General features: G+C 40.7%; 1 protein-coding gene and 1 pseudogene across 1 annotated transcript; both read left to right on the top strand.

Moving 5' to 3' along the window:
- The first annotated feature begins 392 nt into the window (after positions 1 to 392).
- LOC131775209 (matrix metalloproteinase-19-like) lies at positions 393 to 5,081 on the top strand (annotated as a pseudogene).
- A 1,250-nt stretch (positions 5,082 to 6,331) lies between these two features.
- Positions 6,332 to 13,065, top strand: LOC131775215 (matrix metalloproteinase-17-like). The gene is made up of 6 exons (XM_059091317.2): positions 6,332 to 6,542; positions 8,623 to 8,886; positions 9,664 to 9,904; positions 10,372 to 10,596; positions 11,084 to 11,420; positions 12,162 to 13,065. Exons 1-6 carry the CDS (start codon positions 6,444 to 6,446, stop codon positions 12,598 to 12,600), a joined length of 1,605 nt encoding a protein of 534 aa, XP_058947300.2. The 5' UTR covers positions 6,332 to 6,443; the 3' UTR covers positions 12,601 to 13,065.

Below are 13,065 nucleotides of genomic sequence, written 5' to 3' on the forward strand. Positions count from 1 at the left end.
CAGCTGCAAAATAAGAAGGGTGTTCAGATGATAACAGCAACAACAGGAAACCGCCCGTAGGATTGCTTACGGAAACAAACTGATGATATTCTCGTGAAAATTCTGAATCCTCTCTGAAATTTGGTCGAAAATTATGATGACTGAGATTTTAAAACTGTAGATCAAAAAACGATATCATTAGCCACACGCTTGTCTTTGCTCACCTAATGGCGTAAAAAGTAACGCATGTTCAGCGAACCAGTCTCGTTAAAGCTCAATTTCCTTTACTCGATTTGTACTCTACGTCATAAGTCTTGCAAGTCTTTCAACATTCCTCTGAGGTGTGTTCAGAGAAGTTGATCCCTGACTCATTCCACGCCCCAGCGGAAAATGCGTCAAGCATCGTCACACGTCAACTGTGTTAAACTGCGTAGGATGGTAGAGGACCTTCGTTATTTAAACAGCTTCTCACAGTGGATGAACCATATTGACTGCTCTTTGACTGTATTTCACGTTGCAGCAAACATCTCGAGGTATACGATATCTAACTTTGTAATGAAGGGTCTCTTGGTTACAATTGCTGCCGTGGCAGCTTTTGCTTCGCTTTTTAACTGCGCCTACTGCGCACCCATACCTACTTCGGGTGGAAACGTGCTTGACGGGACTCCGGAGGAGAAAAAATTGGTGAGTGATATTGAGTTTCACTGAGTAATACTTCGAGATTTTTGTACTGCTACCAACAACGTGCTTCTGACCTCGAACCGGGATGGTTTAGCCTCGTTGCCACGGCCTTGTATTCAGTTAGTGAGCTATCTAAAGATCTCTTGTAGAGACGTTAGAATACGCATTAACTCTATGGTTGTTCTGCATACGTTCCCCAAACGGTTCGGTCAAACGACATGACGGTTGTGTCAGTAACCCGAAACAAGAGACTATAGTCAGGATAATTACAATCTATTATCTCTTTCTTGACACCATATGCTTTAAAGCAAAAGACAGTTGATCTTATTTATAGGCCTGAAATGTTTTAAGATTCAGGAAACGATTCTCTGGAATTGAAATGAAAGAAATTTTCCAGTGAGCTTTCTCCTTCCATATGCAAGATGTGATATGATGTTATCTCATTAACCCTTTAACTTCCAGATCAAATTTGTCATTCTCCTTACTGTCAACCATACAATTCTTATAATGTTAGGTCAGAGAATTTAGTATTGGATCAACTAATTATCCCCAAATTGACATTTTTCTTCATTCTCGTCACTTGTCTGGTTGATACTGTATTGATATTGTAGGGAGAAATTCTGTCTTGGTCACTCTTAGGAGTTAAAGCCGTAAACCAATAAACGTTTTGCAGCCGTCAAGGAGTAGATCGTGCATGATCTATTGATCCAAACAGGTAAACTGCAATTTAAAGGTTTATCCAACTCAATTTTCTCTTGCAGGCTGTTCGTTTTCTGAAAGGCTATGAATACCTGAATACAGAGACGAGACCTAACGACTCTTCAGCGTATCATGATGTCCTCTCTGAAGCAATAAGAAATGTTCAAAGGATGGGCGACCTTCCTGTCACCGGACAACTCAACGCAGAGACGATAAAACTGATGAATACATCCAGATGTGGCACTAAGGATCCCATTGAAAAGCTAAACAAAACTGAAGATGGTCGGAAAGAAATTGGAAGGTACTATATTCAAGGCACCAGATGGAACAAGAAGGTATATTGTTTATTTTGGTCAGAATGGTTAGGGATCCTTTCCTTTTATCTCATGGATCGAAGACTACAAGATTGTTTTTTTTTGGCGAGATTGCAAAATCAGAAATAGCTAAAGTAACACTTTACTCACCTGAGAGAAGCAATGATGGCTTTTTCAAGAGGTTTACTTCAGTCGAGGAAGTGTGAAATAAAAGAAAGAGTCTGTTGGTCATTTGCCAATATTCGGGACAATGGAAGTCAATTCTCCTTAGTGATCAGTTTTTTTTTCTGTTGTTGTAGCAAGAGCAATTCAGATCGAGGATCGAAAGAAGTGAACCCAAACTACAAACCTAACCAATCAGATGCAAAACCAAAACCGATCACGAATTGGGCACCCACGTTTTTTCGCGGTTTTGCAAGTTCACTTATTTTTACTTGGTGCAGTGCGCTCATTGGCACCTTGCGTTATTTTCCTCTGATCTGATTGACCGTTGTGGATCAAAGTAAAGCATTGATAAATCAAGAGTGACCTCGCATTTTCTAATTCTATTACAGCATTTGACGTACCGCTTTACCAGGTGGCGTACACATGATCTTCCTCTAGACACCCAAAGAAATATTATTCGGACAATGATCCAAAAATGGGCTGCCGTGAGCTCGTTGACCATCACTGAGGCAGACCCTGCAGTTGATGACAAAGACGTTGACATCTTGATTAGCTTTGTTAGACGTTATCATGGCGACCCTTATCCATTCGATGGTCAAGGAGGAACGCTCGCTCATGCTTATTATCCACACAACAATAAAGGTTGGTTTCTATGGAAAGAAAAACAAAGATAACAGTTACTGGTAATGATGAACAATAAAAGTCTCAATTGACTTCACAATTGAGTGCAAAATCATTCTTGTTTTGTTTTGTTTTGTCTCTTTTTAAAATATATTTGACAGCTACATATAGATTAAACCAATCTTTATTTATGAAACTTTCTTAGGGTTATCATTTTTACAGTTCCAATTGCTTTCATCATCATGACCACTTTTATTGTCATTGTTGTTATTATTGCAATTCTTGTGTTAAGATAATCTTGTTTTGTAATGGCGATTTTATCATTTGATTTAACTTAGATGATTACTCTTTCTAGGTTTGTCCGGTGATGCTCATTTTGATGACGATGAGAGGTACACCACAGGAGAACCAAGCGGCATTAACCTGGACTGGGTGGCGCTTCACGAGTTTGGACATAGTTTGGGTCTGGAGCATTCCAATGTGCGTGAAGCCGTTATGTACCCGTGGTACAAGGGGTATTTCCCAAACATCGAGCTTACTGAGGATGACATCCTGGGAATACAGCAGATTTACGGAAGTAAGTAGTTTTATATTTTTATTACCTCCTACAGTTTTCATTTTTGAACGGATGAATTCGGAAAGCGAATCGGTTTTGATCGCATTCAGAGGAGTTATTCCGCATGAAGAAGAAGAAGATGAAGAAGTGGTAAATTAAAGGAAAGATTAAATCGTAAAATAAAATTTCTAATAAGGGTATTGTGAAAAGAAGAAGCTCAAAAAAGGGGAAGACTCCCAACCAATGGTTGCTTATTTGAGCCACGCTTTACAAGTGTGCGAGGATTTTCGCATGCGAATGGCTCAATCCCTATGTTTACGCTCTCCGTGTCCTCGCGTTCAAGACATGTTTGCTATCAATTGAAAACTATGAAACCCCATCGTCAGGATGAAAAGTTAAATACGCTTTGAAGCAGTCTCAAATAAACTGACCGCACATTTACTTCTCTGTCTCAATAGAACCATCCACGCCTTCAACCACTGTCAAGCCCACAAGCAAAAAAACTCAATCTCCTACATCAAGTGATCCGAATACACCATCGACCAAACCAACGCCATCACCAACCCCAACTGATCCCGACACATCCGAGCCCGATGTGTGCTCGGTAACCAAGTATGATGCTGTTGCGGTCGAAGAAAACCACAGGGGCGATAGATTGACGCATTTTTTAATGGAAACTACTTCTGGACGCATACCGGAACACGTTTGGTTAAGCCAACTAAAGCCCAGAAAGTTAGAGACGTCTGGTCTAAAGTAGAGACCCCAGTAGACGCCGTTTATCAGGATAAATCAAAGAAAACCCTCGTTTTCTTTAAAGGAAACCAAGTGAGTTTTATTTGATGGTTGGTAGGTTTAGGATATCATGTTTGATATGGAAATATTCTCCTCTGTTAACATTTTGATCAATGGAATTATCAGAACACGAAACTTCATTATGGATATCATTAGCTTAAACGGGAAGACCAGTAGCAATAAAGAAAATTACTGGCATCGGTTTTGAAAGCCTAGTGTTCCGAAAATGAGATTGAAGAGGTCAAGAAAACTCCGTCAATTATCTGTGCAGAAAATTAATTTGGTCATAGGCTGCATAGCAGGCGTAATTTTGGCGGGCGAGCGCTCAGTATTACCTTGGTGCTGTATTTCGACTTCACCGTGATGATATGGCGTGAATTTTCCATTGTATTTTTTATAAGTAATGTTTTGTTTGTTCTCTTGTAGATTTTGGGAATACACCAAGAATAGACAGCTGCAGTCGTCTGGTGATCTTAACAAATATTTTAATTCCAAAGAAGCCGAAAACATGGACGCAATGTTCGTTTGGCAAAGAAATAGGAGAACATACGTATTCAAGGGCTCAAAATACTGGAGATTACAGTATAGGTGCAAAGAAGTTCGACTCAGGATATCCACGAAATATCAAACAAGCCTGGGATGAAAATTTCCCCAGTGACATCAGTGCTGCAGTTTCTTGGCTAAATGATAAGAGTTACATCTTTAAAGGAGACCTATATTGGAGGCTGAAGAAAGATACAACGAAAATTGATGTTGGATACCCGAAACGCATTGCTGAACAGTGGATGAAATGTAAGACAAATGTCGAAGGCTTCACGTTGGTTCTGCCAACAAACAGCCTTGATTTGAATTGAGCACTCCCTTGCAAACGACAACATTAAAGAACACTGAATCAGGAAGAAAAAAACTCTGCTGCACTATAACGTCAGTGAACTGTTATTTAGAGAATTCCTTCTAATATTAAATTGGTTCAATTTGTATATATCAAGGTTTTCTTTGTAATGAACAATGACATAGGATAAACTGTCCTTCTATGAATAGAAACCAGAACTTATGCTAAATCGTATTATTTGACAAAATTTTAACCAAAACAATTGGCAATACTTTATTCAGCGAAAAAAATCAGATCAAAGGAATTTTTATTTATTTTTGTATCATTTGTCTTAACTGTGTAAAACATTCCAATAGGAACGTATTTCAAATAAAATTATTGGTATTGACAGGAGCCCATTACTTAAGTGATGGGCACCTGACATTGAATATTTCAAATTTTACTTTTGACTTGCGTTGTTTGAGTGTAAAATGCAAGAACAGATCACGTAACTGGCCATTTGCTTTTGTATCTCGACCTCAAAAACAAAACGAACTCATGAGATAGAAGTTGGACGTTAAGTGGAGGCGAAATCAAAAGAACTTGGCATCATTCTCCCTCAAGGCTCGGAGAGGCTCTGCCCTGAATTCGAAACCCTTAACCTGCCGCTTTTTGACCGAAAGGGTGCTCGGCGATCATCTCATACTCCTCACTTGAAATGCACCATTAATGTTTTTCAAACTTGTCATTCAGAGTCCTCGTTCTTAAGCCCCTCGAGCTCACGGCCTCTCCGCCAATCACTTTGCGCGAACGGAGTCAAGGCCGCGCACTACGATTTCGACCATTGTCCACGCGAAGGTGGTTTGCGCGCCGAAAATCCTCCCAATCGGCATTTTTCTCAGCATTTTTCTCAGCATTTTTCTCAGCCATATCGCCTGGTGTCTCTGTGGGGATGGGGTAAGTATGGCACATTGATCGCCCCTACTACTGACGGTAGAGAGAAAATTGACCTCGTACCCAAGTTTTTTCCCGCGGCCGTGTCCAGTTTGCTTGTTCAAAGCACAGCCAGAAAGAAGCGAACTTGGAAATTCAGGAAGAAAACGCTCGTTTCCAGCGAAATGCGCGGGGAGTTTTGGTATTGAGACATGTCCCAGGGTGCAATGATCTTGGATCGTAAAATATGGCTGAGAAAATGCCGATCGGGAGGATTTTCGGTGCGCAAACCACCTCCGCGTGGACAACGGTCGAAATCGGAGTGTGCAGCCGCGACCTCTTCTATTGGCAGGAATAACAGTGATGGTAAAGCAAGCTTAAAATGGAAGAAATCGCCAGAAACTACAACGGACACACATGATGTTGGTAGGTGTTATTGATTTTACGTGTAAAATATTCATATTTCGAAATAATTATCGTTGTAAGTCGATCATATTCCGTCCCCATACTATTCCTTAAAACGTGTTCAAATTTTCAACGGTTCCTCTCATAACTTAACACCGAGTCACACAACGCGTGACGCGTTCATGAATTAATCGTTGGCTTTTTCTCGAGACGTGAGCTTGGGCCGCCTGTGCTTGCTGAGCAGTTTCATTTTTCATCATATTTTCAATCAAAGCAATGTTTTCGTCAAGTGATGACAGGGTCATCCCCAGAAATCAATCCATACCCAACAGGCTGCCATTTCATTTACGTCACCACTGGCTTATGCTTTTTAAACAACCAGACACAGATTATATTTCACAGAATAGTATAGTTTGCTGTTTCGAACCATTTCAACAGACTCATCTCCTTTGTAAACTTCAACATATCTTCTGAAGCTGGTGCCAACATGCAAAGTCAACGTTCAAGGCAGTTGTTGATGTTAATAGCTTACTTTGTGGGTATTGTATACAGTGTTCCTGTAGTGAACAGGAAGGACTTGAAGAAGGTAAGAAAGAAGAGGCCTCATTCGTCTTTTGTCCGCATAACGAACTCAAGGGTATCCTCGGAACAAACTCGATGCCTATTTCTTGTATTGATTGTTGTGTTTAATTGAGATTATGTAAAGAAGAACCTGAGAACATTAGCTTGCGAGTGGAGCGACATGAGATTTCGAGACGGGGAAAAGGGGGGGGGGGGGAAGGGAGGAGAAAGGAAGGTGCTTTGCGGGCAGGTATGTGCACGCTCTGGTCTCCAAATTTGGACTTGATTTTGTATAATAAATTGGCATGTAAATTTGAAATGTTCGTTCCTATTATAGATGCACCTCAATAATCCGGTTTGTTAGAGGGCTTGTTCTGCCATTTTTCGATATGAGTTGAATCCACATTCATGAATGTCCCTTGATTTTTAACTTATCATCCTGTAATAGATAAACTGTTGAGATGCTTGGCTTGTCAAACAGTTTCTAAACAGTTAAAATTTACCAGAGATCAGGCTTTCCGTCAATTTATTGGAAGCGAAAAAAATAAAACTCCATACTAAAAGGAGACGAGTACTCAGTTTCAGCAAAAGCTTATATTGTCATTTTAGATCGAGGAAGATGCCAGCTGAAGGTGCGCCTCATCAGATAATGACAATGAATTAATTAGTCAATTGCCGTCAGTGTGTTGACGTTCATATTTGCATCTGTGGCATCAATTACATCACATCTGTCATTACGCTTGCGTCGCTGCGGCAAGATTATAATTTTCTGATGATTTGATAACCTAATGTTTTTGTGGTCATTACCAAATCTGTCGGTGAGTCTGCGTCACTCTTGAGGTCACTGTGGAACTCACATGAACCCGGCAAACATGAACGCACTGATGAATATTAGAAAGGAATTAGTCGTTTTCCCATTTTTCCTCGGAAAGATACTTTTTCTGATGATTTTGGCTTAATTTTAAATAATTCTTTATCACATCGCTTCAATTAGAAGGACGTAGTCAGATCTCAAGAGTATTATAACGAATAGCTGATTTCGCAACCGCTAAGAAATATGAACACTCGTTTGTTGATGTTTCAATCATCAACTATGTGGCGAAAAGGAGTTGATTGATGATGAGATGATGATCCTGCGTAATAAGAATCATGGCGAAATATAATAGTTTGTATGGGAATATTTACGACCGCTCTTGGGAATAAAACTTAAAAATACATTCAAATTCTCAATAAAAATACCTCACCTTACTTCTAAAGTGCATCGCTTGTTGTCTGACCGTTTACTTTGTTGCAACGAGGCCATTTGAGCGAGTTATCCATTTCTAGGTTTACTAGGATTAGGAAATCGAGAAACTAATAAATCGCTAAAATGGCTTCTTTTCAACATAGTAAGCGGTCAGACAACAAGTGATGCACTGTGGAAGTGAGGTGAGGTACTTTTATAGAGAGTTTGACTGTTTTTTTTACTTCCTAGGAGCGTTCGTAAATTTTCCCATACAAACTCTTATATTTCCACTATGACTCTTACTACGCAAGGTGATCATCTTACAGCTAGAGCTTGGGCTGCCTTGTAGTTTCACTTCAAAAACTATGGATGGAATTTTTTAAGACACCTAAATACATACATGCGCAGCATACCATGGAAACTTTTTTAACTAACGCCGATCCTAATTTGAACGAAAATGGCTTCAGATCGACAGATCAGACCATAACAATACACAGCTGGGAGGATTTTCTTCCCTTTCAGCCACTTATCTTCATGTCTGTAGTATCGTTTTTGAATTGACAGGATCGACAGGCAGTAACTCTCCACGGCTGTTGGTCACGATCCTAATTTCCAGAAAAGTATCATGGCTCCGAATATTCCTAGTTAATCTTCCACTTGGCATTTTCCCGAATTTCCACTACGAATGATCATCTTCCCGAAGTCAGCGCACGCGCAACGCAACCACAGGCGTGCGACGTGGGTGCGATTGATATCGTAATCTCGCGTGCCTCGTGCGTCTCTTGCGTAGTGAGTCTTTTCCCACCAGATGAATGTCTAGCGAGAGATAACAACCAACAGATAACAGTTAAATTGGATTTTGAAATGTTTTCATTTTCAGACATCACAATTTCTAGTTCAATTTGGGTACGTCGACATCTCAAACCCAACGGAAACAGCTGGCGCTGGTGATCAAAATTCTCCTGTGTTCAGAAAGGCGATTAGGACACTTCAATGGTTTGGTGGTATTCCTGTAACGGGAATTATTGACAGGAAAACCCTCGAGTTAATCAGCACATCAAGATGCGGTATGAAAGATCCACCTCCTCCTTCCTCGAGAGGGATCGGAGAATTCAAGAAACAGGGAACTTATTGGAAGAAGAGGGTAGGTCTTTTTCACTTGCAAAGGAATATAACAATTCAAGAAAAAACAAAAGCTGAGCACCTAACATTACTCACAGAAAGTCGGCCTCGGTCAAAAGTGCATTCGGAAACATGATTGGGTCAGCGAACCCGGCAGGGTAGATCTCTTGTTAAGGGTGTACCACCCGCGTTTTAAAATCCTGATCTTATTTCAGGCCGCTCCGTAAAAATTAAAGACATGATTCTGGTCTCAGAGCATGCAAGAGAAGCATTTAGGTAATGTGTCCGTCAAAAGATGTTTCTACAAAAATATGAGTGATAGAGCATGCGGAACAAAGTGATGTAAAAAGGAGGGATATGGCAAAAATAACAAAACGGGAATTTGGGAAGAGTAGAAACACAATAATTAACTCTTTCTCTTTGCGAAAAAAAAAAAAACACACCTTTAACCCTTAAATGTTGGTCGAAAGTCATATTAAACATAGCGATCAAACGTCTGGCATGCGCGAAGGGGCCAATTTTGGCCGCCCGCGCGCCAAAATCCGCCCAAAATTTGATATTGATTTACCAACTTGTTTTTTCAAGCTTTACCGAAAAAGTTATACGCTTCTAAAACACTGTAACCTACTGGCTAGTGTGGTTATTGAGACTTCTTGGTTACACGCCACCTAGACATCACAACATTCGCATATGCGTAGACGTTTGACCGCTGTGTGCCACCTACATAGCAGTTACGCAATCAAGCAGTTTATAGGGTTACACTAATAGAAAGTATTAACAAATTTATTTTTTTCCCCAGGATCTAACTTATAAGATCGTGAACTACACCAGTGATATCCCATCTCGGAATAAACAGCAGCAGATCTTTCGAGAGGCCCTGAGAAAATGGGAAGCAGCTTCAGATTTGCGTATACGACAGGTGTATCATGGTTATGCAGACATCCCTATCAGCTTTGTTACTAGAGATCACAAGGACGGCTATCCATTTGATGGACCGGGGGGGACATTAGCTCATGCCTTCTATCCCCATGATAACCAAGGTGGGTCCTTGCCTCAAAAAGGATAACGAGTGGTTAAGTGACATGGCCATGGACCTCATAACTTCATGACCATGAACATCCCCACTCGCTGGTATGTTGATTCATCCTCTTTACTAGTATCCATTTCATACCACTGGCTCTCGGAGATGACTGTGAAAGTGGCTAAGTGTCTTACCTAAGATTTCAATTTCACGCCCCAGCCATGGCTGTGTAAGCAAGGTGCTCGGCCACCACTTCTACCAAGAGTGAAATAAAATTCTAAAAGTGGTGAAGTGAAATCGATAGAAAAAGGATTATTTATTCAATTTTTTTGAAAATGCATTGTTCGTTAGCGAACAGTGCATTTTACTATTAAAACTATGGTTTGACTCCAGTTTTCTTAATTCTCATCACAAATGCATCACTTCAATTTAAGTCTTTTCCTTTTGCTCAGTAAAAAAATCAAAGCAAACTCTCATTGGTTGCAGGATTATCCGGTGACGCTCATTTTGACGATGATGAGAAGTTCACCACAGAGACACCAGACGACGGCATTAACTTGGACTGGGTAGCGATTCACGAGTTTGGACACAGTTTGGGTCTGGAACATTCCAATGTGCGAGACTCAATCATGTACCCCTGGTACAAGGGGTATGTCGCGGATGTTAAACTGACCGATGATGACATACAAGGAATTCAAGCTTTGTATCCAAGTAAGGAAGCATGCATGCAATAATGTGCGTTTTCAGGGATCAAAGCTTATGCGACTTACAATTGCGATTGGATGTCGGTAAAGAAAAGCCAAATTGATCGCAACGGCTAATAACTGATCGCAATGGCTTATAAGAACAAGGCAAATTACCAAATCGACAGTAGTTTAGCGTGGTCTGTACTCTCATCGACAACGAAATCCGTCATCACAATAGTCAAAGTTTTGTTTTTTGCCACAACATCGACATCAAATAAAACGATCCTTTCAATGCATGTCCATCGTGTGACACGTTGACGCGAGCAGCGTTGTTTAGACTGTTATCGACATCGGCAAATTGGCCAGTCAGATTGCGACTTTACTGCCAAATGTGGTAAAGCGCATTGAAAACCAAAGAATATTTACTGCACGCTACGTTGAATAGTTGACTACGATTTTAGGAAATTGAACAGCAAGAAGACATTTGTTTTGATTTTCAAAAAACATTTCAGAGCCAACAACAGCACCAACCTTAAGGACCACAAATAAAGCCACAACAAAAGCCACAACTACCCAGCGTCCGCGGGTAACTCTCCGCCCTCGTACCGTTACTTCTCGCCCCACTCCACCAGATCTTTGCGATAGTTCCGTCCGTTATGACGCAGTCTCTTTAGATCCCAGGCGGCGGATGACGTACTTTTTTGTGGGAAATTGGTTTTGGATCATGGACAGAAGACTGCGCAGGAGTGGTCCATTCACTATCAAATCTTTCTGGAAGGAGGTGAAGACCCCCGTGGATGCCGTGTACCGCAACAAACGGAGAAACATCGTGTTCTTTAAAGGAACAGAGTAAGATGGCGGTTTTTATTTATTTTAAGAAAAAATGTTTGGTTTTCCTCAATAGGCTTGAGTATGGTTTCTAAGAGCGCGATCGAATATGTTGATATGACAACAACGATCAGTATCGTCTGTCTGCTGCGTTTTTAAGTGAAAGAGCAGCCATGTAAACTAAGTAAAGTAGTTTTTTGCAAGACTTTGAAATAGTTGTTGAAAGATTTCTTGTTATCAAATTGAGAGCCAAATTTTCGAAATTATAGCGTTTATAAAAGTTTCACAACTACACAGTATGAACTGTGTGTCATTTCCCAAGGCACTCAGCTAACTTAAACTTCTACGTGATGGAAAAAATCGTCGTACTCAAGTAGAGTCTTTAAAATGATATAGATAAGTATAAGTTTCCTTGGAGGCTACCCACCCTCAGTGCCACGGCTTATTCCAGTTTCCGTAATAGCAAATGATTTGAAGCAATCCTGGCCAACCCCCCCCCCTCCCTCTGCATGGGACGCTGGTCCATCACAATCTATTCCCCTCCCCCTCCCCCATATATTTCATCGGCTTTCCCCGGCAGATTGCTGTTACCATTTAAACTCCTGGGTGAAGATAGCCCTTGTGAGAGCAAAGTGTCCTGTCCAGGAACATAGAACTATATTACGGCTCAAACGCTGTCCATTTGGAGTACACCGCGAGAACCAGAAGACCTGCGCGTACCATTCTCATGAGTTTGAGCCCACATTTTTGGCGTTTTTGCAGGTTTTGGGAATACGACTCACGAAGAATTTTGAAATCTTCCGGTCTCATAAAAAGATATGGGCTTCCCTTGAGTCTGGCAAACATGAACGCAGTTTTCATTTGGGAAAAAAACCAAATCACCTACTTCTTCAAAGGAACACAATATTGGCGGTATAACGAATGGACCCGACGCACAGTCCGAGGACCTTCAAGAAATCCGTATCCTAGAAAGATCCGAAGCGCTTGGAAATTTCCTGATCATATTGACACTGCGGTAACGTGGCTCAACGGAAAATCCTATGTGTTTCTGGGGAGTCAGTACCTCAGGCTAAAGAAAGGGAAACTTCTTCTGGACGGAAGACGGAGGAACACAGCTCGTAGGTGGATGAAGTGCAGATCCACTACAGGATTTAGCATTGGAGCATTGGCATCTGGACCCTCGAGTTCCAACGATCCGTGAATGTCATCGCTCAACACTATCTTGTACTTTATATCTTTCTTTCCATGCTCCGATAAGTTCATTGTGTCAGTTAAAAAAATGTTGTTATTCCCATTGCAATTTTTTTAGTTATTGTGATAACAACAATATACTTGAATATGAATGATTCTCGACCGGCCTTTTTTTGTGGCTTTATTGACTGTTTCAGGCCAAGACTGTCTGCTTTGACTTGTCCAATTACAGACACTTGTCATCAGACAGGCTTAATCGGACAGTCAATTTGTTCCAAACTGTTAGAATCCCAAAAATTTGTATCAGGTATATTAAAGTAAGTGCAATTTAAAATCAATGCTGGCGTTTGAAATCTTTCACCAGTAGGATAAAAAGAGTTCTTATTCACGAAGGTTCGAGAATCAACCAGTGTAGTCATACTGCTCGTATTATTGATGTTGCCATTTTAAAGAAATAAAAAAATTTTAATTATAA

Source organism: Pocillopora verrucosa, chromosome 7 (genome assembly GCF_036669915.1).
Source record: "Pocillopora verrucosa isolate sample1 chromosome 7, ASM3666991v2, whole genome shotgun sequence".
Classification (NCBI taxonomy): Eukaryota; Metazoa; Cnidaria; class Anthozoa; order Scleractinia; family Pocilloporidae; genus Pocillopora; species Pocillopora verrucosa.

Excerpts from the sequence above, each read along its gene's own strand:
- LOC131775215 (XM_059091317.2), top strand. The coding sequence starts at position 6,444 with ATGCAAAGTCAACGTTCAAGGCAGTTGTTGATGTTAATAGCTTACTTT. Across the intron at positions 6,543-8,622 it reads ACAGGAAGGACTTGAAGAAG|ACATCACAATTTCTAGTTCA; the intron begins GTAAGAAAGAAG and ends TTTCATTTTCAG. Across the intron at positions 9,905-10,371 it reads CTATCCCCATGATAACCAAG|GATTATCCGGTGACGCTCAT; the intron begins GTGGGTCCTTGC and ends CATTGGTTGCAG.